The 27548-nt window shown below is 40.3% G+C and overlaps 1 protein-coding gene across 1 annotated transcript; it reads left to right on the forward strand.

The window, feature by feature from the left end:
- The first annotated feature begins 1470 nt into the window (after positions 1–1470).
- Positions 1471–20885, forward strand: LOC137097976 (adenosine deaminase domain-containing protein 2-like). The gene is made up of 9 exons (XM_067473496.1): positions 1471–1639; positions 3862–3960; positions 8682–8807; positions 10939–11089; positions 13471–13635; positions 15352–15566; positions 16543–16777; positions 18479–18611; positions 20774–20885. Exons 1-9 carry the CDS (start codon positions 1471–1473, stop codon positions 20882–20884), a joined length of 1404 nt encoding a protein of 467 aa, XP_067329597.1. The 3' UTR covers position 20885.
- Positions 20886–27548: the final 6663 nt, after the last annotated feature.

Consider the following 27548-nt stretch of genomic DNA (forward strand, 5'->3'; position numbering starts at 1 on the left):
ACACAGTATTTTCTGTTGGTCATGGGGGTTCTGTGTGGGAAGTCTGGCCCAATTCTGTCACTGGTGAGGTTCAGAATGCTCTTTGATTGTAGGTGAACTATAAATCCCAGCAACTACAACTCCCAAACGTCAAGGTCTATTTTCCCAAGACTCCACCAGTATTAATATCTGGGCATATTGAGTGTTCATGCCAAGTTCGGTCCAGATCCATCATTGTTTGAGTCCGCAGTGCTCTCTGGATGTAGGTGAACTACAACTCCAAAACTCAAGGTCAATGCCCACCAAACCCTTCCAGTATTTTCTCTGTATTTGGTCATGGGAGTTCTGGGTGCCAAGTTTGGTTCAATTCCATCGTTGGTGGAGTTCAGAATGCTCTTTGATTGTATTGATTGTTGGTCATGGGAGTTCTATGTGCCAAGTTTGGTTCAATGCCATCATTGGTGGAGTTCAGAATGCTCTTTGATTGTAGGTGAGCTATAAATCCCAGCAACTACAACTCCCAAATGTCAAGGTCTGTTTTCCCCAATTTCCACCAGTGATCACATTTGGGCAATTTGAGTATTTGTACCAAGTTTGGTCAAGATCCATCATTGTTTGAGACCATAGTGCTCTCTGGACAGAGGTGACCCTAGGTAATTTTCAACGGTAAGCAAACAGTATTTTGCCCCCCTCCTCAACCAATCACAATTCTATTTGTCGTGGGAGTTCTGTGTACCATATTTGGTTCAATTCCATCATTTGTCGAGTTCAGAATGCTCTTTGATTGTAGGTGAACTATACATCCCAGTAACTACAACTCGCATATGTCAAGGTCTATTTTCCCCCAAGAGCACCTCAAGAGCGCCCCTGGGCAAAATCAACTATACTGCAAATGCTTACTTTGCGTAATGGGTTGAGCCGCCCCTGTCTCTGGATGTAGGTGAACTACAACTCCAAAACTCAAGGTCAATGCCCACCAAACCCTTCCCATATTTACTGTTGGTGATGGGAGTTCTGTGGGCCAAGTTTGATTCAATTCCACCATTGGTAGAGTTCAGAATGCTCTTTGATTGTAGGTGAACTATAAATCCCAGCAGCTACAACTCCCAAATGACAAAATCAACCCCAAATTTGGGCGTATCGGGCATTTGTGCCAGATTTAGTCCAATGAATGAAAACACATCCTGCATATCAGATATTTACATTACGATTCATAACAGGAGCAAAATTACAGGTGTGAAGGAGCCACGAAAATAATTTTGTGGTTTCTGGTCACCACAACATGAGGAACTTGATTAAGAGGTCGTGGCATTAGGAAGGTTGAGAAACACCGTCCCAGAGGTTCCAGAGAGAACATTTAAATCCATAAATAATCAAATTGGCAAAGGTCAATCCTGCAAATGTGGAGATCTACCTGTAGTATTAATAATAATAATAATAATAATAATAATAATAATAATAATGCTCAATTTTTCTCTTATTTCCAGAAAGATGCCAGGGAAAGAAGATGAAGGAAGGAGGGTCGGCCATAGATCCAGATTGGCAGTATCGTTTCAGAAAGGCCAGCTTCAATCAGCTTGGAAAGAAGAACTTCAGTCCAAACCTTTAGAAGAATCTCTCTCTTCTTCAGATTCTGCTGCTGGTGTTCAGCAAGGAAAGGGTGGGTGTTGGTTAGAGGTGGGAAGGTGTGAAAAAAAGGAGGAAAAACATATATCCCCCATTTATTGCCAAAGAGACATAAATCTGCCAGGTATATTATGCATGTATGTATGGCCACTGGAGGGTTGCGGGAAAGAGCCAGCTGTTATCCCAATAAGTCAGTGGAGGGTTGGTGTGGAGGCCTAAATCAGCTAGGTGTATTATGTATGTATGTATGGCCACTGGAGGGTTGCAGGAAAGAGCCAGCTGTTATCCCCAGAGGTTAGTAGAAGGTTGCATGGAGACCTAAGTCCCTGTTATCCCCAGAGGTCAGTAGAAGGTTGCATGGATACCTAAATCCCTATTATCCCCAGAGGTCAGTAGAAAGTTGCCATGGAGACCTAAATCAGCCAGGTGTATTTTGTATTTATGTATGGCCACTGGAGGGTTGTCGGAAAGAGCCAGCTGTTACTACAAAAGGTCACTGGAAGGTTGCGGGGAAAAGACAGATGTTGTCCCCAGAGGCCAGTGGAGGGTTGCTGTGAAGAACTAAATCAGCCAGGTGTATTTTGAATGTATGTATGGCCACTGGGTTACAGGGTTGCAAGAAAGAGCCAGCTGTTACCCCAAGGGGTCACTGAAAGGTTGCGGGAAAGAGACATGTTATCCCTAGAAGTCAGTGGAAGGTTGCCATGGAGAACTAAATCAGCCAGGTGTATTGTGTGTATGGCCACTGGGTTACAGGGTTGCAGGAAAGAGCCAGCTCTTACCCCAAGGGGTCACTGGAAGGTTGTGGGAAAGAGCCAGCTGTTATCCCCAGAAGTCAGTGGAGGGTTGCCATGTGGACCTAAATCAGCCAGGTGTATTTTGCATGTATGTATGGCCATTGAAGGGTTGCAGGAAAGAGCCAGCTCTTATCCCCAGAAGTCAGTGGAGGGTTGCCATGTAGACCTAAATCAGCCAAGTGTATTTTGCGTGTGTGTATGGCCATTGGAGGGTTGCAGGAAAGAGCCAGCTGTTCTCCCCAAAGGTCAGTAAAGGGTTGCCATGGAGACCTAAACCAGCCAGGTATACTTTGTATGTATGTATGGCCACTGGATTACAGGGTTGCAGGAAAGAGCTGGCTGTTACTGCAAAGGGTCACTGGAAGGTTGTGGGAAAGAGCCAGCTGTTATCCCCAGAAATCAGTGGAGGGTTACCATGTGGAACTAAATCAGCCAGGTGTATTTTGCATGTATGTATGGCCATTGGAGGGTTGCGGGAAAGAGCCAGCTGTTATCCCCAGAAGTGAATGGAGGGTTGCCATGTGGACCTAAATCAGCCAGGTGTATTTTTTATGTATGTATGGCCATTGGGTTACAGGGTTGCAGGAAAGAGCCAGCTGTTATTCTAAGGGATTACTGGAAGGTTGTGGGAAAGAGCCAGCTGTTATCCCCAGAACTCAGTGGTGGGTTGCCATGTGGACCTAAATCAGCCAGGTGTATTTTGCATGTATGTATGACCATTGGAGGGTTGTGGGAAGGAGCCACCTTTTACCCCAAAAGGTCACTGGAAGATTGTGAGAAAGAGCCAGGTGTTATCCCAAGAGGTCAGTGGAGGGTTGCCATAGAGACCTAAATCAGCCAGTTGTATTATGGATGGATGGATGGTCACTGAAGGTTGTGCAAATGAGCCAGCTGTTACCCTAGGAGACCACTAGAGGGTTGCCACTACCTGAGGGATAGAGAAAGGACTGCTTTGTGTTTCAGTCTGCTGATAGAACCATCCCTACAACCATACAAATTACCATTATTTTTACTAATAAATACCATTACAAAATGCAGACTCAGGCAATGCCAGGTAGTTGAGCTAGTTATATAATAAAAGCCAGAGTTCACCAACAGATAAAATGCATAGGATGGAGATAAGGGAAACTCAACAGTAGGAATGGTACCAGTATTGAATTTAACACAAAAGGCCAGGAGAAAACAAAAGTTGCATCTACACTATAGATTTAAAGCAGTTTGGCAGCTCTTGAACTCCCTTGGGAATCATTAAATTTTTTTATAATTTGTCGTAAACCATCTTGAGCCCCTGACCTGAGGATAAGGCAGTATATAAACAAATAGAGAAACAACATCCAAATACATGGGGAAGAGGATGTTCGATCAATATTGTGGGTGCTGAAGGAACCTATGCAATACATCCTTTTGTGATCGTATTCATGTTTTGCTTCTTCTTACCTTTCCACCAACTTCCGCACAGTTTCTCTTTCACCCGCTGCCTCTTTTAAGAAGCCGCTCCTAGATGGTTTGGATCAGCCAGAAGACAGTGTCTCTAATAAGCAAATAGAGAAGAACCAAGGTAAATGTGAGTCTGGTACAAACAGCAGAACTTAAAAAAAAAATTTATTAAGAAAATTTTAATTACTGTATATGCTCGAGTATAAGCCTAGTTTTTCAGCCTCTTTTTTTGGCTGAAAAAGCTCCCCTCGTCTTATACTCGAGTCAAGGTTATTTATTATTTTATTCTGTTATTAGTATTATTTTTATTTCATGTATTATTTTATTACATTTACAGTATTTTACTCTATTGTTATGATTATTACATTTATTATACTTTATTATTATTGCATTTATTATTTTACTCTATTATTACATTTATTATTTCACTCTATTATTACTGTTATTATTGCATTTCCATTATTTTACTTTATTATTATTATTATTACATTCATTATTTTACTCTCTTTATTATTGTTGGAAGGATACGTAAATACATTTACATTGAAGAAGGTTAGAATAATGATTTAATCAGAGTTGGCAGTCTTATCTCAAATTTCAATTTTATGTAAATATTCAACACCATTTCACCTCCTGACGCCTCAATTTTAGGCCGAAAAAAATCCCCTCAGCTTATACTCGAGTCAAGGTTATTTATTACTTTACTCTGTTATTAGTATTATTATTAGTTTTATTTCATGTATTATTTTACTCTCTTTATTATTATTGGAAGGATATGTAAATAGTATTTTACTCTATTATTATTATATTTATAATATAATTATTATTATATTATGATTATGATTATTATTACATTTATTATTTTACACTATTTATGATTATTATTACATTTATTATTTTACACTATTTATGATTATTATTACATTTATTATTTTACTTTATTATGGCATTTATTATTTTACTCTATTATCGATTTTATTATTTTACTCTATTACATTTATTATTGCATTTCCATTATTTTACTTTATTATTATTATTACATGTATTATTTTACTCTCTTTATTATTGTTGGAAGGATATGTAAATATATTTACATTGAAGAAGGTTAGAATAATGATTTAATCAGAGTTGGGCAGTCTTATCTCAAATTTCAATTTTATGTAAATATTCAACACCATTTCACCTCCTGATGCCTCAATTTTAGGCTGAAAAAGCTCCACTTGGCTTATACTCGAGTCAAGGTTATTTATTATTTTACTCTGTTATTAGTATTATTATTAGTATATTAGTTTTATTTCATGTATTATTTTACTCTATTACATTTATTATTGCATTTCCATTATTTTACTCTATATTATTATTATTGTTATTACATTTATTATTTTATTATTTATTTATTTATTATTATTATTACATTTATTATTTTACTTTATTATGGCATTTATTATTTTACTCTATTATTACATTTATTATTGCATTTCCATTATTTTACTTTATTATTATTATTATTATTATATTTATTATTTTACTCTCTTTATTATTGTTGGAAGGGTACGCAAATACATTTACATTGAAGAAGGTTAGAATAATGATTTAATCAGAGTTGGGCAGTCTTATCTCAAATTTCAATTTTATGTAAATATTCAACACCATTTCACCTCCTGATGCCTCAATATTAATGTAGTTTTATTGGTGTCTATTTTTATTTTGAAATTTACCAGTAGCGGTTTCATTTCTCACCCTCGGCTTATACTCAAGTCAATATGTTTTCCCAGTTTTCTGTGGTAAAATTAGGTGCCTCGGCTTATATTCGGTTCGGCTTATACTCAAGTATATACGGGTACATAAAAAGGGGTCAAAGCGGTTAACAATAGGAAAATTCAATGCTCAGAACAACATAAAACAATTAAAACAATTAAAACAGTAGCATATTAAACAATCAATTATACATCAATAAGCATCTCGTTGGCATCTCATAATTAGAATCAGGATCCTTTTATATTCCTATATTCTTTACACCGCCCAATCAAATGCCTGCTCAAAAAACCAGGTCTTCACTTTCCTCCGGAATGATAACAAGGAAGGGGCTGATCTAATATCTGTAGGAAGGGCGTTCCACAGCCGAGGGGCCACCACTGAGAAGGCCCTGTCTCTCGTTCCCGCCAAACATACTTGTGACGCAGGCGGGATCGAGAGCAGGCCCTCCCCAGACGATCTTAATGTCCTGGTGGTTTCATAGGAGGGGATGCGTTCGGATAGGTAAGTTATGAATATGTCCGTTTTATTTTTGGCAAGATAATAAAAAAATTAAGAAATTGTGACTTCCATCTAATCCTTAGCGTTTTTAAACTTATACAGTCAGCAATCTTATATATTTCATATAATAAAAAAACAAAGAAAAGTATGAAAAAAGCTTTAACATTGACCACATTTATGCCCATTCTTATAGTTACTAGCTGTACCTGCCACGCGTTGCTGTGGCCAACCTTCCCTCCCTCTTTCTCTCCTTCTTTCTCTCCTTCCTTCCCTCCCTCTTTCCTTCCTTCCCTTTTTCTTTCCCCTCTTCTTTCTTCATTTTCTACCTGTTTCTTTTCTCACTTCCTTTGCTCTTTGGTTCCATCCTTCCTTGTCTCTTTCCTTCCCTCCTTCCCTCCCTCTTTCTCTCTTTTGTTCCTTCTCTCCTTCCTTTTCTCTTTCACTTTTTTATTTCATTCTCTCCCTCCCTCTCACATTCCTTCCTTCTCTACCTTTCTTTCTTTCCTTCTTTCTCTCTTTCCCTCTTTCTTTCCCTTCTTTTCCTCTTTCTCTCTCTCCTTCCTTCCTTCTATACCTTTCTTTCTTTGTATTGTCGAAGGCTTTCATGGCCGGAATCACTCAGTTCTTGTGGGTTTTTTCGGGCTATATGGCCATGTTCTAGAGGCATTTCTCCTGACGTTTCGCCTGCATCTATGGCAGGCATCCTCAGAGGTCTGCTGGAGCTGGGAAAAAGGGGTTTATATATCTGTGGAATGACCAGGGTGAGACAAAAGGCTTTTGTAAGTTGGGCTAGGTGTGAATCTTTTCAACTGACCACCTTGATTAGCATACAATGGGCTGACAGTGCCTGGAGCAAACTCTTCTTGAAAGGTGATTAGATGTCCCTGCCTGTTTTTCTCTCTGCTGTTTTAATTTTAGAATTTTTTAATACTGGTAGCCAGATTTTGTTCATTTTCATGGTTTCTTCCTTTCTGTTGAAATTGTCCACATGTTTGTGGATTTCAATGGCTTCTCTGTGTAGTCTGACATGGTGGTCTGACCACTCTCATAACCACCATGTCAGACTACACAGAGAAGCCATTGAAATCCACAAACATGTGGACAATTTCAACAGAAAGGAAGAAACCATGAAAATGAACAAAATCTGGCTACCAGTATTAAAAAATTCTAAAATTTAAACAGCAGAGAGAAAAACAGGCAGGGACATCTAATCACCTTTCAAGAAGAGTTTGCTCCAGGCACTGTCAGCCCATTGTATGCTAATCAAGGTGGTCAGTTGAAAAGATTCACACCTAGCCCAACTTACAAAAGCCTTTTGTCTCACCCTGGTCATTCCACAGATATATAAACCCCTTTTTCCCAGCTCCAGCAGACCTCTGAGGATGCCTGCCATAGATGCAGGCGAAACGTCAGGAGAAATGCCTCTAGAACATGGCCATATAGCCCGAAAAAACCCACAAGAACTTTCTTTCTTTCCTTCTCTCCTTCCCTCCTTTTTTCTCCCCCTCTTTCTCTCCCTCCTTCTCTCCTTCCTTTCCTCTTTCACTTTTTTATTTCATTCTCTCCCTCCTCTCATTCCTTCTCTACCCTTCTTTCTTTCCTTCTTTCTCTCCTTCCCTCCTTCTTTTCCTCTTTCTCTCCCTCCTTCTCTCCTCCCTTCCTTCTCTACCTGTCTTTCTTTCCTTCTCTCCTTCCCTCCTTTTTTTCTCCCCCTCTTCCTCCTTCTCTCCTTCGTTCCTTCTCTACCCTTCTTTCTTTCCTTCCTTCTTTCCCTCTTTTTCTCCTTCCTTCCTTCCTTCTCTACCCCTTTTTTCCTTCCTTCTCTCCTTCCCTCCTTCTTTCCCTCTTTCTCGCTCTCTTTCTCTCCCTCCTTCCTTCTCTATCTTTCTTTCTTTCTTTCCTCCCTCCCTGCTTTCTGTGTATGTGTTTTGTCTGTAAATGCATGTGTGTGTGTGTGTATGGTTTTGCACATGCGTTGTAATGTATTTTTTTGGTTTTTTTGGCTTTTTATGCCCCTTCTGCTGTGTTTTTCAGTGTTTCTATGAGTGATGGTCACTCGTTGGCCTGAGAGGTGTCTTGTGTCCAAATTTGGTGTCAATTCATCCAGTGGTTATGTTAATCTCACAAACAAACATTACATTTTTATTTTTATAGATTTACTACATTTATATACTGCTTTTCTCCCCTTGAGGGAACTCAAAGCAGTTTACAACATTATAAAGGCAAAATTCAGTGCCGTACATACATGTGAAAACCAAAACATAATACCTAGACAATAACATAAAACTATAAATTAAAAACATAACGAAATGAAAACATAAACATGAAATAACATTTAGACATAAAGCATAAAAATTAAATATGGATAGTACAATAGCATTTGTATTAAAACCCACCTGTAAACAACACAATTTAAAAACTAATTAAAATCACGCCATCCGAAATCAAATCCATATTAACTACATTGAACTGGGTTATAGGAGTCTACACTGCCATAGAATCCAGTTCGATGCAGTTTTAGTAATCTGCACTCTGAAATTGGACTATGTGTCAGTGCGGATCCAGCCTTTCTCTTCTCTCCACTAGAAAATGAAATCTTCCACCAGCAGCGATGTGCTGCCATTACCAGTGATATGTGTGACATGCTCCTGGGCGAAGATCGTAGTTACCAAGGATGTATGAGCAGTGTGGCAGCATTCATTCTGGAGAGAGGTAAGCCACTGCTTGTGTTTTTTTTTTAAATTAACTAAGCAATTTTAATTACAAAAATGTGAGTCAAGCACTGAAAGAGTTAAATGGATACAATGACTCAGCAAAAGCTGTAGTTTAGTATGTCTCTGTGTTAGTTTCCCCTCAGTGTGAGAGAGGCCTCAATCTGTGAGAGCTTTCAGTGTGAGAAGGCCTCAGTGGGAGGCCTCAGTGTGAGGGAGGCCTCAGTTTGAGAAAGCCTGGTGAGAGAAGTCCTAGGTTGAAGGCCACCATGTATGAAGCTTCAGTGTGAAGGCTGCTTTGTGTAAAGTTACTGTGTGAAGCTCCTGTGTAAGTTCGGTGTGAGAAGAGACTCACACCAAGCAAAGCTGTTTATCTGACAAAGACCTCTAGTGCAGCGGTTCTCAACCTGGGGGTTGCAATCCCCAGGGGGGGGTCATTGGGCCATTTTAGGGGGGTCGCCAAGCTGCCTTGGATGGCCCCGCTCCCTCCAAAATGGCTGCCGACCGCCTGTACCAGCCCCAAAGCTGCGGCTGTACCTTGGGAAGTCGGATCTGGCCATGGTGGTCCATGCTCTTGTTACATCACGGATAGATTACTGGAACGCACTCTACGTGGGGTTGCCTTTGAAGACTGTTCGGAAACTTCAATTAGTCCAGTGGGAGGCAGCCAGATTGCTCACTGGAGCGTCATACAGGGAGCATACCACCCCTCTGCTATGTCAGCTCCACTGGCTGCCGATCCAATTCCGAGCACAATTCAAAGTGCTGGTTTTGACCTACAAAACCCTATACGGTTCCGGCCCAGCGTACCTGTCCTAACAATCTCCCTCTACGTCTCACCTTGGAGTTTAAAATCCTCTGGGGAGGCCCTGCTCTCGGCCCCGCCTCTGTCACAAGTGAGGTTGGCGGGGACGAGGAGCAGGGCCTTCTCAGTGGTGGCCCCTCACCTATGGAATTCACTCCCCGGGGAAATTAGATCAGCGACATCCCTCCTTTCCTTCAGAAGGAAATTAAAAACATGGATGTGGGACCAGGCGTTTGGGCAATCTGGCAGATAAATAAAGGACTGCGACGATGGATAGGAATAGACAATGTGGAACAAAGTATGGACTCTGAGTTGGCGAATGCTGTGCTTGAGATTGGCTATTGACTGTGATATATATTGTTGTTTTAATTGTTTAACTGTTTAACTGCTGTTTTTATATGTTTATTGTATTATTGTGTAGGCATCAAATTGTGCCATTTTGTAAGCCGCCTTGAGTCCCCCCTCGGGGGTTGAGAAGGGCGGGGTAGAAGTATACGAAATAAATAAATAATAAATAAAAGCTAGCACTCCTGGTCAGCTCCTCCTCCTGCTCTTCCCACAGGGCTGTGTGGTGCCAAGAGGATGAGCTTGCAGGAAAAGGCGCCTTGCCGTTAGAGCAGGGCGTGGAGGCCAGGCGGAGGGCTGCCCTCACAGCCCTTCCGTTTGGGCAGCCTTTCTACCAACCCCGGGTCTTTCCCAGCTGGTAAGGGCGCGAAGGGCTGCCCTCACGGCCCTGCCGTTTCCAGAAACTGCAACTCCCAAATGTCAAGATCTGTTTTGTCCAAACTCCACCAGTGTTCAAATTTGGAGCAAACTGGTACAAAATGTTCTTCAGGTGGCATTACTCCCCCAGAAAAAATCTCTAAATTTGGCCAACATATATCCAGCAAATGTTGGAAATGTCAAAAAGAAATAGGAACCTACTTTCACCAATGGTGGTCCTGTAAAAAAAAAAAAAGGAAATATTGGAAAGAAATACATGTAGCAATACAAAAAATCTTAAAAATCAACTTCCCACTACTACCGGAGATGTACCTTTTGGGCATCTCATATCCAAAATTCAATACGAACCAAAATAAAATATTTTTCCTGTTAAGCACAGCTGCCAGGATAAATCTGCCCAAAATTTGGAAACAGAAAATACTGTGTTTCCTGATGGTCTTGGCGACCCCTCTGATAACCCCTTGTGACCCCTCCAGAGGTCCCGACCCCCAGGTTGAGAAACGCTGTCCTAAGGGATAGTAGCCTTTTCATCTGTATTTTGATCCTGTCCACGCAGTCCGCAACGGGCACACTCATGTTTCCTTTCCTATGACTCTCTCCTCAGAGGTTGACAACAGCCAGAGCTCCTACAAGGAGACATATGAACTGGTTGCTCTGGGAACAGGAGACATTTGCTATGAAGGTTGGATGGAGTTTAATGGCAGGAGAGTCCATGACATGCATGGCATGGTGGTAGCCCGCAGAGCACTGCTGAGGTAGGGCATTCTTTTCCCCCCATCTTCATGTTTATTATTTATTTATTTATTTATTTACTTTGCTTATATACCGCTGTTCTCAGCCCAGGGGCGACTCACAGCGGTGTACAACATAGAAAAAACAAAATCCAAAATTCAAGATACAATCTAAAATATCCATCTAGCAATAACCAAAAACATCATCATTAAAAAACATCACAATATCAATAATACAAAAAGCCATTCACGTCGTCTCATCGTTTAACCACAATCCAGTCTCGTTTTCCGTTGTTCCATTCCTGTCATCATTACCAATTATTGCACTTCTTGTTCGAACGCCCTCTTGAACAGCCAAGTCGTTAATTTCCTGTGGAATATCATCAGGGAAGGAGCTAGTCTGATGTCCACGGGAAGGGTGTTCCACAGCCGAGGAGCCACCACCGAGAAGGCCCTGTCTCTCGTCCCCGCCAGGCGTGCCTGAGAGGCAGGTGGGATCGAGAGCAGGGCCTCCCCGGACGATCTCAAAGTCCTTGTGGGCTCATAGGCCGAGATGCGGTCAGATAGGTATCTTGGGGACCCGGCGGTGCCTGGGTTATTTGAAGAAGGCATTGTTTGTTTTGGGAAATTTGGTAATATCATGTAAGTAATTTGTAATGCTATTTTTAAGGGAAAAGCCAGTCTTTGATTTTGTTTTGTATAAATGTTCCCATTAGAAGATGCATAAGGATGTGGATAAACTACAATTTCCATAATGGTGGGTCAATCCTTCCCAAACCGTGCCAGTATTTATTTATTTATCGTGTCATCCGCAACCAGAACATTGTATTACATTTCTAACAGGACAAAACAAACAAACAGATAAAAAAAACCAAAAAACACAAATTTTGCAAGCTTGGTAGTTGATTAAATGTCCTTTGACCAGTATCTGGCCACTTGGAGTGCCTCTGGTGTTGCCGCAAGAAGGTCCTCCATTGTGCATGTGGCAGGGCTCAGGTTGCATTGCAGCAGGTGGTCAGTGGTTTGCTCTTCTCCACACTCGCATGTCGTGGATTCCACTTTGTGGCCCCATTTCTTAAGATTGGCTCTGCATCTCGTGGTGCCAGAGCGCAGTCTGTTCAGCGCCTTCCAAGTCACCCAGTCTTCTGTGTGCCCAGGAGGGAGTCTCTCATCTGGTATCACCCACAGATTGAGGTGCTGGGTTTGAGCCTGCCACTTTTGAACTCTCGCTTGCTGAGGTGTTCCAGCGAGTGTCTCTGTAGATCTAAGAAAACAATTTATTGATTTAAGTCGTTGACGTGCTGGCTGATACCCAAACAAGGGATGAGTTGGAGATGTCTCTGCCTTGGTCCTTTCACTATTGGCTGCTACTTCCCGGCGGATGTCAGGTGGTGCGATACCGGCTAAGCAGTGTAATTTCTCCAGTGGTATAGGGCGCAGACACCCTGTGATAATGCAGCATATCTCATTAAGAGCCACATCCACTGTTTTAGTGTGGTGAGATGTGTTCCACACTGGGCATGCGTACTCAGCAGCAGAGTAGCATAGCGCAAGGGCAGATGTCTTCACTGTATCTGGTTGTGATCCCCAGGTTGTGCCAGTCAGCTTTCGTATGATATTGTTTCTAGCACCCACTTTTTGTTTGATGTTCAGGCAGTGCTTCTTGTAGATAAGAGCACGGTCCAGAGTGATTCCCAGGTATTTGGGTGCGCTGCAATGCTCCAGTGGGATTCCTTCCCAGGTGATCTTCAGAGCTCGGGATGCTTGTCTGTTCTTAAGGTGAAAGGCACATGTCTGTGTTTTAGATGCCAGTACTGAAGTTGGCCATGTTGGGTCTGTGTGCCAAGTTTGGTCCAGATCCGTCGTCGACTGTTTTCAGTGCTCTCTGGAGAAGGGTGAACTACAACTCTCTGATTCCCAGGACAATCGCCCCCAAACCCTGCCAGTATTCAAAGTTGGGCATGTTAGGTATATGTGCAAAGTTTGGTACAGATCTGTTATTGAGAGGGTTCAGAGTGTTCTGGATGCAGGGTTAGACACAAGCACAGGCTGAACAGGCTGACATGCAGCACCCTGTAAGCGGACATCTCTGCCACATACACATTTTTCACTTTTATTATATGTATAAATTTTATTGCAACTTTAAACAAGGTTATAGTTATTCAATAACATGAAAATTTAGGTTTAAAATAGAGACAGGCAAAAAGAAACAGAAGTGAAAAATATAAACAAAACTATTTATAGAATTCAACTCGATCCAAAGAGCTTAAAATCAGTAGGCCTAAGCATATTATTTATAGATTTACTTTCTGGAATTGAAGTGGATATATCCCAAAGTTGAAGGCACAGAACAACAGCAGCCACAAAGGAAGGAAGTCAATCAAAATCCTATCATTTTTCCACAGATACTTTTACAAGCAGCTCCTGAGGTACTGTAGCCAAGACCCCGCTGCCCGTGAGAAGTGCATCTTCTGCCCTTCAGGTGATGGAGTTCACTTGGCTCTGAAACCAAAGTACTTTTTGCATCTCTATCTGAGTCGAACGCCCAGTGGAGCTTCAGAGAATTTCCAGTGAGTAGTTTGTATGAGTACGGGCAGCCCCCAAATTATGAACGAGATAGGTTCTGTAGGTTTGTTCTTAAGCTGAATTTGTTTGTAAGTCAGAACAGGTATACTTTAAGTGTAACTCCAGATATCTATCTTATCTTATCTTATCTTATCTTATCTTATCTTATCTTATCTTATCTATCTATCTATCTATCTATCTATCTATCTATCTATCTATCTATCTCCGCATGCTGAAATGGACACAGGCTTCCAAGGAGACCCTCAGGAGGAAGCCCACTCTTTCCAGTGTCTCACTATCCATCTGCTGAGACATCTATCTATTTTTCTTTCTATCTATCTATTGTATCTATGCATCCATCTATCCATTCATCCATCCATCTACTGAGACATCTGTCCATCCATCTAGCCATCTGTCCGGAATATAAATATATTAGCATATTTTTATTATTTATATTATATAATAAGTATATTATTATTATTTGAAACACAAGATGAGTACACAGCAAAAACAAGATGTCCTAAATTGCCCTCCAAAAACAGCCTTTAGACAATGTTGAAAGTAAAAGAAAAATGCTTTACTTCAGCAAACACAAAGTATAAGCAAATGCAAGTGAAAAGTGCAAAAGAAAACAAGGAAGTCTTAATCCAGACACAAATTAAAGTCTCTTACAAAGTCCTAAATGAAACACCAGTCTTCCATCAGACAGCAGGCAATGAACTAAGTCCTTAGCAGCAGACACAAAACAGATTCCATTGCAGTGAAAACTTCAGTATCAGGGTCGTTGTTACCAATGAAAGCTGACTGCTCCTGCCTCTGATTTATAGCCCTGAATTCCCCACGCAAGAGGTGCTAGGGTGTCTCCCAATTAGCTCAGAGTTTTTAGCAGCTATCCTAGCTGAACACTGTCTGTGCTCTGTCTCTTTTTGTCTCTCTAGAAATGTGGGCACTTTCAAACCCTCATCGTCTGATTCTTCTTCTCTCTCCAATACCTGAGAATTTCCCTGCTCCCCTTCCTCTTCCGAACATGAGGAATCCCTAACACAAGATCACTATGCTGGCTGTTGTATTGGATCACATGTTGGACACTTACCAAGTTGGTTGTTGTTGTTGTTGTTGTTGTTGTTGTTGTTGTTATTTAGCAAGTTTGAGTCTGAGTTTGTGTTCTTGAATTATATTATATTATTATATTATATTATATTATTATTTGTTGTTATTATTCTTCTTCAGCAGGTCTGAGTCTGAGTTTGAGTATGTGTTCCTGGATAGCCATCTGTCAGGAGTATTTTGATTGTTTCCTACCTGGGGCATAATTGGTTTTGGACTAACACACAATCACTATGCTGGCTGTTGTATTGGATCACACGTTGGCCACTTCCCAAGGTGTTTTTGTTTTTGTTGTTGTTGTTGTTATTTAGCAGGTTTGAGTCTGAGTTTGAGTGTGTGTTCTTGGATTATATTATTATTATTATTATTATTATTATTATTTGTTGTTGTTGTTGTTGTTGTTGTTGTTGTTGTTCAGCAGGTCTAAGTCTGAGTTTGAGTATGTGTTCCTGGATAGCCATCTGTCAGGAGTACTTTGATTGTTTCCTACCTGGCATAATTGGGGTTGGACTAACTAGCCCTTGGGAACTCTTTCAACCCAATGATTCCATGATTCTAAGTGCATATTCTCATCTCTCAACTGATGTCATTCTTCTTTTTGCCCTTGTTTGCAGGACTGTCTCTTCACGGCCAAATCCATCTGTCGGACTCCATATTAGCATTAAGGGGAAGCTGCGGCCTGCCTCGTACTGCCGCCCCAGTGTGCGCTCTGCCTTTGTCTATTGTGTCTCTGGCAGTGATAAACTGACCCGGTGGAGTGTTTTGGGCGTCCAGGGTGCCCTCCTCAGCCACATCATCCTCCCTGTGTATATCACAAGCGTTGTCGTAGGTGATTTGTTTTTCTGTGTTAGCATAAGAATGGAGACGCTTTGAAAAAGATCAGGCACTATTATTGCCATTGCCTTCCTTTGTGACTCAACAAGGGTAATTAAATTGGTTTCCATGGCTGAGCGGGGATTTTACCCTCGTCTCTGAGACTACTGATCTAATACTGAAACCACTACGGCATGATGTCATTTATCCCTGGAACCATATCAAAAGTCTGCATTATCCTTCTGAATAGGGTTTGGGAGAATTACCATGTGCTGTGCTCCCAAATTGTGTTGGCCTAAGGCTGGATATACAATGCCATATAATTAAGATTGCAGATCGGCCAGTATTGCCCATAGACACCTCCTAGGTCATATGGCCAGCGTGACTGCATGGAGCTCCGTTACCTTCCCACCAGAGCAGTACCTATTGATCTACTCACATTTGCATGTTTTCGAACTGCTAGGTTGGCAGAAACTGGGGCTAAATAATAATAGAAATATAATAAAGTAGTGTAAATGTAATAATAATAATAATAAGAATAATAATAAGAATAATAGAGTAAAATAATAATGTAATAATAACAATAATAAAGTAATAAATGTAATAAAAATAATAACAGAGTAATGTAATGTAAATGTAATAATAATAATAATAATAATAGAGTAAAATAATAAATGTAATAAAAATAATAATAATAACCCAGTAAAGTAATAAATAACTTTGACTTGGGGGACTTTTTCAGTCTAAAAAAAGCTCTGAAAATCCTGGCTTATACTCGATTATATATGGTAATCTGTATTCAGAAACTGCATTATATGATAGTGTAGATCAGGCATGCCCTCCATGTGTTTTGGACTTAAAATCCCACAATTCCTAACAGCCTATTAAAACACCTGGAGGGCTGAAGTTTGCCCATGCCTGCTATTGATCCAGCCTCATTGTGTGGCTTATTCGTCTGTTTTTCTCACTCTCTTTTAATCTGTGTGTTCCAGCCGATCCTTACCAAGACCACACTGTCCTCCATGAAGTCGTCAATGATCGTGTGCAGCTGGGACCAGGGGATGGCTTACCAAAGCTCTATAGCCAGAAGCAGATGTATTTCTTTGAAGGCCCCCGCGTAGCCCCTCTTGATGCGCCTCCAGACTGTCGTTCCTTCAGCCTCAATTGGTGTGGTGGAGATGACATGCTGGAGCTTGTGAACGGGACTGTCGGGAAGGCAGTACGGGAGTAAGTTTGGGCAGTTGCGGGTGGTTGAGAAGGACATCCTGTGTATGTATTGTCGCATTATTACAAACCAAATCCTCCAATTTCTGCCAAGAATCACTGGTTGCTATGAAGTTTCCCAGGCTGTATGGTCATATTCCAGAAGCATTCTCTCCTGACATTTCACCCACATCTATGGCAGGCATCCTCAGAGAGCCAGAGCTGACAGAGGGAGCTTGTATGTGCTCTTCCCAGATTCGAACCCATTGCTCTGGCATAAAACTGTAATTTAAGATAAGACTGCCCAACTCTGATTGAACCATTTTTCTAACCTTCTTCAATATAAATGGGGTTACCTAGCCTTCCAATAATAATAAAGAGAGTAAAACAATAAATGTAATAATAATAATAATAATAACAGTAATAATAGAGTAAAATAATAAATATAATAATAATAATAAATAGAGAAAATAATAAATGTAATAATAATAATAAATAGGGAAAATAGTAATTATAATAATAGTGTAAAGCAATGGAAATGTAATAATAACAGTAATAATAGAGTAAATAATAAATATAATGATAATAAATAGAGAAAATAATAAATGTAATAATTATAGTAACTAGAGTTAAATAATGAATGTAATAATTACAATAATAATAAAGTAAAATAAAAATGTAATAATAATAATAATGAGGATGAATAGAGTAAAATAATAAATATAATAATAATATATAGAGAAAATAATAAATGTATTAATAATAAATAGAGAAAATAATAAATTTAATAATAATAGTAATTAGAGTTAAATAACAAATGTAATAATTATTATAATAATAAAGTAAAATAAAAATGTAATAATAATAATGATGATGATAAATAGCAAAAATAATAAATGTAATAATAATAATAATAAATAGAGTAAAATAATAATATAATAATAATAATAAATAGGGAAAATAGTAATAATAATAGTGTAAAAGAATGGAAATGTAATAATAGAGTAAAATAATAAATATAATAATAATAAATAGAGAAAATAATAAATGTAATAATAATAGTAACTAGAGTTAAATAATGAATGTAATAATGACAATAATTATAATAAAGTAAAATAAAAATGTAATGATGATGATGATGGTGATTAATAGAGTAACATAATAAATGTAATAATAATAATAACCCAGTAAAATAATAAATAACTTTGACTCGAGTATAAGGTGAAGGGGGCTTTTCCAGCCTTAAAAAAGGGCTGAAAAACTCGGCTTATACTCGACTATATACGGTAAATAAATAAATGTATTGATAGCCTAAACAGGAGATGGTTGGGAGTAATAAATCAGATATTCTGCATGGTTCCAAAATTTGTTTTAAGTTAAACAGTTGTGCGTCCCATTCAAATGTCCTTCCACCTTCTTCCCTGACAACCTCTGATGTAATATTTAAAAATGTATTCATGCCAGTTACTTTTGTTTTATGCAACTGCCTTGCACGTGGGAAGAGGAAACCATTTGGCATTGTTGTTCATGATTGACATATATACAGTTTGTGTTGGGATCTTGAGCCAGGATTCTGCAATTCCCACTCTGCCTTCTGTTTGTGATCTTTTCTTGGTACAGTGGCGGAATTGTGCTGGGATGCCTTGTTGTTTCCTTGAAAGAAAACCTGCTTTGTTCTGTGGCCCAGTGTTGATTCATGTCGTACATCCCTTTCCCTTCCCTCAGCATGGCACACCCAGGAGACCAATACCGCCCAAGTCGGCTCTGCAAGGCCACCATGTGGAGCATGTTTAGAAAGGTGGCTCGGGAGATGAAGAGAGAGGACCTGGTATCGCTACCCACATACCATGAAGGCAAAGTGAGCCCCTTCCGTTCTTCAAAGAGCTGTTTGTTATTTTTTGCCTGAATTATTTGAAAAAGGCATTGTTCATTTCGTGGTGTTATTATTTGTTTTGTTATTTATGAATGCTCCCATTCGAAAATGCATAAGGATGTGGATAAACTGTAATTCCAAAAATTGTGGGCCAATCACCCCAAACCCCGCCTGTATTCAGAGATGGCCATGTTGGATCTGTGTGCCAAGTTTGGTGCAGATCCAACATTGGCTGCACTCAGTGCTCTCTGGATGTGGGTGAACTACAACTCCCAGATCCAAGGACATACACCCCCAAAGCCCACCAGTATTCAAAGTTGGCCATGTTGGATCTGCAGGCCAAGTTTGGTGCAGATCCAATGTTGGCTACGTTCAGTGCTCTCTGGATAAGTGTGAACTACAACTCCCAGATCCAAGGACAATCACTCCCAAACCCCACCTGTATTCAAAGTTGGCCATGTTGGATCTGTGTGCCAAGTTTGGTGCAGATACAACGTTGGCTGTATTCTGCGCTCTCTGGATAAGCAAGAACTACAACTTCCAGATCCAAGGACGATCGTCCTCAATCGTCCTCACACCCTACCGGTATTCAAACTTGGCCATATTGGGTGTGTCTGCCAGGTTTGGTGCAGATCCAACTTCGGCTGCGTTCAGTGCTCTCTGGATAAGCGCAAACTACAACTCCCAGATCCAAGGACAATCACCCCCAAAACCCACCAGTATTCAGAGTTGGCCATGTTGGGTGTGTGTGCCAAGCTTGGTGCAGATCCATCATCAGATGAGATCAGTGTTCTCTGAAAATGGGTGAACTATAACTTTTGGATGTCAAGGACAATCACCTCCAAACCCCAGCAGTATGCAAAGTTGACTGTGTTGGGTTAACTACAACTCCAAGATCCAAGGACAATCACCACCCAAGCCCCACCAGCATTCAAAGTTGACCATGTTGGGTGTGTGTGCCAAGTTTGGTTCAGATCCATCATCAGATGAGTTCAGTGTTCTCTAAAAAACGGGTGAACTATAACTCCTGGATGTCAGGTCATTCAACCCCATACTCCAACAGTATGCAAAGTTGACTGTGTTGGGCCTGTGTGCCAAGTTAGTTCCAGGTCTGTTAATGAAAGGTTGCAGAGTGCTCTTATGACATTCAGTCTGATGTCCTATATTATATTAACGGATCCTGTTAATTTGCTCTGTTTCCATGATTTTTCCTATGCCTTAATACATTGTCATCTACCTTACTAAACCACTTTATCCTTTAACTAGTTCACGTAGTGGTTTTCCTCCCCCCTCCAAAATTAGTCTGCTGTTATTGTTGTTGCTAGCTATTTTTGTTATGTTTTTTATGCTGTCTTTATGTTGTTTTAATTGTTATTGCTTTATTTTAATTGTATTCTGCCTGGGCTTGGGCCCCATGTAAGCCGCCCCGAGGGGGGGTAGAAAAATAAAGTAGTACTACTACTTCTCCTTCTCCTTCTCCTCCTTCTCCTTCTCCTTCTCCTTCTCCTTCTTCCCCTTCTCCTTCTCCTCCTTCTCCTTCTCCTTCTCCTCCTCCTCCTTCTCCTCTTCCTTCTCCTTCTTCTCCTCCTTCTTCTCCTTCTCTTCCTTCTCCTCCTCCTCCTCCTTCTTCTTTTCCTTCTCCTCCTCCTTCTCCTCCTCCTTCTCCCTCTCCTCCTTCTTCTTCTCCTTCTCCTTCTTCTCAATTGCAGGTGAACTATACATCCCAATACCTACAACTCCTATAAATTATGATGAATTCTCCCCAAACCTCTCTCTCTCTCTCTCTCTCTCTCTCTCTCTCTCTCTCTCTAGTATGTTCAGTAACTGTGTGCCATAGAAAAGAATAGGAAAGGGTTAAGAAAGAGGGGGTCAGTGGGGTCATGCAAATTCCACACCAATGGAGAGAGAAAGGAACACTGGGATGTAGCTCGTTATAACCTGCAATGTCCTTGGAAGGAGGGCTTTGGTAGCTCCTCAGCACTGTGGGCTATAGCTGTTAGTGGATGCCGGACACCCCTGCCACATGCACACGTACAGATTCACTTTTATGACGCATATAGATAGATTTGCTTGTAGCAAGGACTTGCTAGAGAAAGAAATGTTACATCTCACTTTCAAATTTTCCTTCTTGATTCCTCCAACTTCAGGTCCAAGCGGAAGCCTATCAGAGTGCCAAGCTCCAGATGTACACGCAGCTGAGATTGCAGGACTTTGGCAAGTGGCCCCAAAAGCAGTTGGTGGACAACTTTGCCAGCTAGGTTGCCCTTGCAGCTAAGCCACTCCTTGCATATTGAAAATCTTTTGATGGAGAGTTGTATGAATGCAAGGCCTGTCATCTTTGTTGAGTCAAATACTGTTGTTGCGTTTGGGAGGGAGTTAAGAGCTAGAAATATTTGTTTAGATGGTTTTTTGGTGGGTCTGTTCTCATTATGCTTTTCCTATGATAGAATAGGAAGAATGATGTGGAATTTAGGTTTGTAGTGGCTCCTCAAAGGGACTTGTATATCAGAGACCTTGCATGTTTCTCCTTTGTTTCTATAGCCATTGTTCAACACATTTGGATGTAACATTTATCAGTTGCGAAACAAGCCAGGGTTTCAGCATGGGCGCTGTTTCCATTCTTTCTCCCATACAGCCACAAGGAAATTAGATAATTTTACTTCTATTACTGTGCAAAAAAAAAAAACCTTTCTGTCTTTGTGTTTTTGAAGGCTTTCATGTCCAGAATCACTGAGTTGTGAATTTTCCGGGCTGTCTGGCCATGTTCCAGAAGCATTCTCTCCTGACGTTTCACCCCCCATCTATGGCAGGTATCCTCAGAGGTTGCGAGGTCTGTTGAAAACTAGGAAAATGGAGTTTATATATCTGTAATATCAGTAACTAGCCGTCCCCTGCCACGCGTTGCTGTGGCCCAGTCTATGTATATGTGTTTTGTGTGTATATATATGTGTGTATGTGTGTGTGTATATATTTGTGTATAATCTCAGAGGCTGTGAGGTCTGGGTTGTTGTAGGTTTTTCGGGCTATATGGCCATGTTCTAGAGGCATTCTCTCCTGACGTTTCGCCTGCATCTATGGTAAGCATCCTCACTACCTCTGAGGATGCTTGCCATAGATGCAGGCGAAATGTCAGGAGAGAATGCCTCTAGAACAGTGGTTCTCAACCTGTGGGTCCCCAGATGTTTTGGCCTTCAACTCCCAGAAATCCTAACAGCTGGTAAACTGGCTGGGATTCCTGGGAGTTGTCGGCCAAAACACCTGGGGACCCACAGGTTGAGAACCACTTCTCTATAACATGGCCATATAACCCGAAAACCTACAACAACCCTGTTATTCCGGCCATGAAAGCCTTCGACAATATGTTGTGAGGTCTGTTGGAAACTAGGAAAATTGGATTTATATGTCTGTGAAATATCCAGGGTGGGATAAAAAAACTCTTGTCTGCTTTAGGCAGGTGTGAATGTTTCAATTGGCCACCTTAATTAGCATTTGATGGCGTAGCAGTTTCAAGGTGTGGCTTCTTCCTGCTTGGGGAACCCTTTGTTGGGAAGTGATTAGCTGGCCCTGATTGTTTCTTATCTGGAATTCCTCTGTTTTTGAGTCTTGCTCTTTATTTACTGTTATGATTTTGGATTTTTTAAAATACTGGTAGCCAGATTTTGTTCATTTTCATGGTTTCCTCCTTTCTGTTGAAATTGTCCACATACTTGTGGATTTCAATGCCTTCTCTATGTAGTCTGACATGGTAGTTGTTAGAGTGGTCCAGCATTTCTGTGTTCGAGTTATTATTATTATTACATGTAGTATTTTCTCTATTTATTATTTTACTTTATTATTATTACATTTATTTTTTTTAGCTCTAGTTACTATTATCATTATCATTATTACATTTATTTTTACTCTAGTTACTATTATTATTATTATTACATTTATGTTTTTACTCTAGTTACTATTATTATTACATTTATTTTTTTAGTCTAGTTACTATTATTATTATTACCGTTATTTTTTCTCTAATTACTATTATCATTATTATTATTACATTTTTTACTCTAGTTACTATTATCATTATTATTATTACATTTTATTTTTTTACTCTAGTTATTATTATCATTATCATTATTATTATTATTACATTTTTACTCTAGTTATTATTATCATTATTATTATTATTATTACATTTATTTTTTACTCTAGTTATTATTATCGTTATCATTATTATATTTACTATTTTTTCTATTATTATTATTATTATTACATTTATTATTTTCTCTATTATTATTATTATTATTATTATTATTACGTTTATTAGCATATGGACAATCTCAACAGAAAGGAGGAACACAATCTGGCTACTAGTATTACAAAACTCTAAAATCGTAACAGTAAATAAAGAACAACATTCAAAAACAGGGGAATTCCAGACAAGGACCAGGTAATCACTTCCCAACAAAGGATTCCCCCAGGCCGGAAGCAGCCAGACCTTGAAACGCCAGGCAATTAAATGCTAATCAAGGTGGCCAATTGAGACGTTCACACCTACCCTAAACAGGTAAGACTTCTTTCTCCCACCCTGGACATCATTCCACAGATATATAAACCCAATTTTCCTAGTTCCAACAGACCTCACAACCTCTGAGGATGCCTGCCATAGATCCAGGTGAAACGTCAGGAGAGAATGCTTCTGGAACATGGCCAGGCAGCCCGGAAAATTCACAGCAACCCACTTTCTGTCTTTCTCTCTGTTTTAATGAATATTGATTTTTTTTAATCCTGTATTTATTTTTCTCTCTCTCTGCTCAAATGCCATTGTAATAATTAGTGGTCAGATTCCGTACCTGTCTAGGCATATTTTAAACAGAATTGCAAATTAGCTTCTTCAGTTTGTCCTGTTCAGATCTCAACATTACTATTCCATTTGAGGACGAATTACATGAATACCCGACACCTTGGTGTTTAACTGTATACACTGTATTCATTGGTGTTGTTTTGTAATGTTTGTTTGGAAATACGCTGGCTTGCTCTGTGTTTGTTTACAAATGTGTTTCCTGTTTTTGTGGAACCATCATACTAAAGAAGTGTTTCCTTTAGACTTGTCTATGGCTGTTTGTTCAAACTGAAATAGAATTTGTGCGTTGTGAATGTGCATCTTATTAAAAACGGTGGCCAGTGCAATCATTTCCTCTGATATGCCTAAGGGTTATTTTTGTATGCAAAATTACCGTATATACTCGAGTATAAGCCGACCCGAATATAAGCTGAGGCACCTAATTTTACCACGAAAACTGGAAAAACATATTGACTCGAGTATAAACCGAGGGTGGGAAATGCAGCCGCTATGGGTAAATTTCAAAATAAAAATAAATACCAATAACATTACATTAATTGAGGCACCAGGAGGTGAAATGTTTTTGAATATTTACATAAAACTGTAATTTAAAATAAGACTGCCCAACTCTGATTAAATCATTATTCTAACCTTCTGTGTAAATATACTTGCACATTCTTCCAACAATAATAAAGATAATAAAATAATAAATGTAATAATAATAACAATAACAATAAAGTAAAATAATGGAAATGCAATAATAACAGTAATAGTAGAGCAAAATAATAAATGTAATAATAGAGTAAAATAATAAATGCAATAATAATAAAGTATAATATATGTAATAATAATAATAATAGGGTAAAATACTGTAAATGTAATAATAATAAAGTAAAATAATACATGAAATAAAAATAATACTAATAACAGAATAAAATAATAAATAACCTTGACTCGAGTATAAGCCAAGGGAAGCTTTTTCAGCCTAAAAAAGGGGCTGAAAACTAGGCTTATACTCGAGTATATACAGTAAGTGTAGAAAAACACAATATTTTTTTGATAGACTGCTGAGAATCTTGTCCTGAATTTCAAGGAAAGGAAAATTGTTCCAGCAAAAGAGCTCTTATTTTTTCAGATGCAAGAGCAAGACCACCAAGACAGATATCTGAAATGAGGTCTCCTCTACTATGATGGTTTCTGGAATTTAATAGCCTCAGCAAAGGCCCCGTTTGTGTGTCCCACCATTTCAAGATGCCAGATTGCTCAGCTATTTTTCTAAAGCAGTGGTACTTCCTTCGTGAACTCTGTTATGAAAAGCCAGCTTGATTTTCCCTCTCTTATCTCTCATGGCAAGTTCTTGTGGCAAGTTCTTGGTGGTATGGGCATACCAAATGACCTTATTTATTTGTCGTGTCAGGGCAACCAGTCGATTATATTACATTTCTAACAGAACAAAGCAAACAAACAGACAAAATACAAAATGTGTGAGTTTGGTAGTTGATTAAATGTCCTTTGACCAGTATCTGGCCACTTGGAGTGCCTCTGGTGTTGCCGCAAGGAGGTCCTCCATTGTGCCTGTGGCAGGGCTCAGGTTGCATTGCAGCAGGTGGTCAGTGGTTTGCTCTTCTCCGCACTCGCATGCCGTGGATTCCACTCTGTAGCCCCATTTCTTAAGGTTGGCTCTGCATCTCGTGGTGCCAGAGCGCAGTCTGTTCAGCGCCTTCCAAGTCGCCCAGTCTTCTGTGTGCCCAGGGGGGAGTCTCTCATCTGGTATCACCCACGGATTGAGATGCTGGGTTTGAGCGTGCCACTTTTGGACTCTCTCTTGCTGGGGTGTTCCAGCGAGTGTCTCTGTAGGTCTTAGAAAACTATTTCTAGATTTATGTCATTGACGTGCTGGGTGATACCCAAACAGGGAATGAGTTGGGGATGTCTCTGCCTTGGTCCTTTCACTATTGGCTGCTACTTCCCGGCGGATGTGAGGTGGTGCAATACCGCCTAAGCAGTGTAATTTCTCCAGTAGTGTAGGGCGCAGACACCCCTACACAACAGAGAGGAAACAAACGAGGACATCTAATCACCTCTCAACAAAAGATTGCTCCAGGCACTGCCAGGCAATCAAATGCTAATCAAGGTGGTCAGTTGAAACATTCACACCTGGCTCCAACAGAGTCCTTTTTCCCACCCTGGTCATTCCACAGATGTATAAACCCTTTTTCCTAGTTCCAACAGACCTCACTACCTCTGAGAATGCTTGCCATAGATGCAGGTGATACGTCAGGAGAAAATGCCTCTAGAACATAGCCATATAGCCCGAAAAAACCTACAGCAACCCACTGGTTTAAAATTGTATGAACGTTGTATTGTCGAAAGCTTTCATGGCCGGAATCACTGAGTTGTTGTAGGGGTTTTTGGGCTATATGGCCATGTTCTAGAAGCATTATCTCCTGACATTTCGCCTGCATCTATGGCAAGCATCCTCAGAGGTTGTGAGATCTGAACGTTACCATGTGGATGCACCTTCACATCCTCTGTGTCACCTGGTAGGTGTCCAAAGCAGAGATTTGAATCCTGATCTTGATCTCCAAGGATTCCTAGTCCAAAATCCAGCCCTTTATCAATATTAGCCTCAGCTGCCAGATCAGCTTAAAATTATTATTATTATGTATCAAAAACATTGCATAAATTAGTATAAAACTGATAAAATAGAAGCAGCACTTGAGGGTAAATATCTTAATAGACGTGCCATCTTGTCCTTTGCCTCAGGAAGCAAAATGCCTTTGACCTGGAAATCCCATCAGGACATTCTCACTTACTTACATACACAAACATCCCGGCAATCACATCTCGGCCCTTTCTTTTTGGGTTGGAGAAATAACCTCATACTCCATGTGGAGCATCTTTAGAAAAGTACCCACATACCATGAAGGCAAAGTGAGCCCCTTCCGTTCTTCAAAAGTTGTTTGCTATTTTTTTACCTGAGTTATTTGAAAAAGGCATTGTTTGTTTCAGGGTATTATTATTTGTTTTGATATTTATGAATGCTCCCATTCGAAAATGCATAAAGATGTGGGCGAACTGCAGTTCCCAAACTCATGGGCCAATCACCCCAAACCCCACCTGTATTCAAAGTTGGCCATGTTGGATCTGAGTGCCAAGTTTGGTGCAGATTGAACGTCGGCTGCCTTCAGTACTCTCTGGATGAGGGCAAACTACAACTCTCAGATCCAAAGACAATCACTCCCAAACCCCACCTGTATTCATAGTTGGCCATGCTGGATCTGTGTGGCAAGTTTGGTGCAGATGCAACGATGACTGCATGCAATGCTCTCTGGATGAGGGCGAACTACAACTCCCAGATCCAAGGACAATCACCCCCAAACCCTATCAGTATTCGAAGTGGGCATGTTGGATGTGTGTGCCAAGTTTGGTTCAGATTGAACGTCGGCTGCATTCAATGCTCTCTGGATGAGGGCGAACTACAACTCTCAGATCCAAAGACAATTACTCCCAAACCCCACCTGTATTCAAAGTTGGCCATGTTGGATCTGTGTGCCAAGTTTGGTGCAGATCCAACGTTGGCTGCATTCAATGCTGTCTGGATGGGGGCGAACTACAGCTCTCAGATCCAAGGACATTCACCCCCAAACCCTACCAGTATTCAAAGTTGGCCATGTTGGATGTGTGTGCCAAGTTTGGTGCAGATCCAATGTTGGCTGCATTCAATGCTCTCTGGATGAGGGCGAACTACAACTCCCAGATCCAAGGGCATTCACCCCCAAACCCTACCAGTATTCCAAGTTGGCCATGTTGGATCTGTATGCCAAGTTTGGTGCAGATCCAACGTTGGCTGTGTTCTGTGCTCTCTGGATAAGGGCCAACTACAACTCCCAGATCCAAGCACATTCGCCCCCAAACCCTATCAGTATTCAAAGTTGGCCATATTGGATGTGTGTGCCAAGTTTGGTGCAGATCCAATGTTGGCTGTGTTCTGTGCTCTCTGGATGAGGGCAAACTACAACTCCCAGATCCAAGGACAATCACCCCCAAACCCTACCAGTTATAATATACGGTATATAACTCAGAGCCAAGAG

The sequence above is a fragment of the Anolis sagrei genome, chromosome X (assembly GCF_037176765.1).
Source record: "Anolis sagrei isolate rAnoSag1 chromosome X, rAnoSag1.mat, whole genome shotgun sequence".
Lineage (NCBI taxonomy): Eukaryota > Metazoa > Chordata > Lepidosauria > Squamata > Dactyloidae > Anolis > Anolis sagrei.

Excerpts from the sequence above, each read along its gene's own strand:
- LOC137097976 (XM_067473496.1), top strand. The coding sequence starts at position 1,471 with ATGCCAGGGAAAGAAGATGAAGGAAGGAGGGTCGGCCATAGATCCAGA. Across the intron at positions 3,961-8,681 it reads GCAAATAGAGAAGAACCAAG|AAAATGAAATCTTCCACCAG; the intron begins GTAAATGTGAGT and ends TCTCTCCACTAG. Across the intron at positions 18,612-20,773 it reads CCACATACCATGAAGGCAAA|GTCCAAGCGGAAGCCTATCA; the intron begins GTGAGCCCCTTC and ends CTCCAACTTCAG.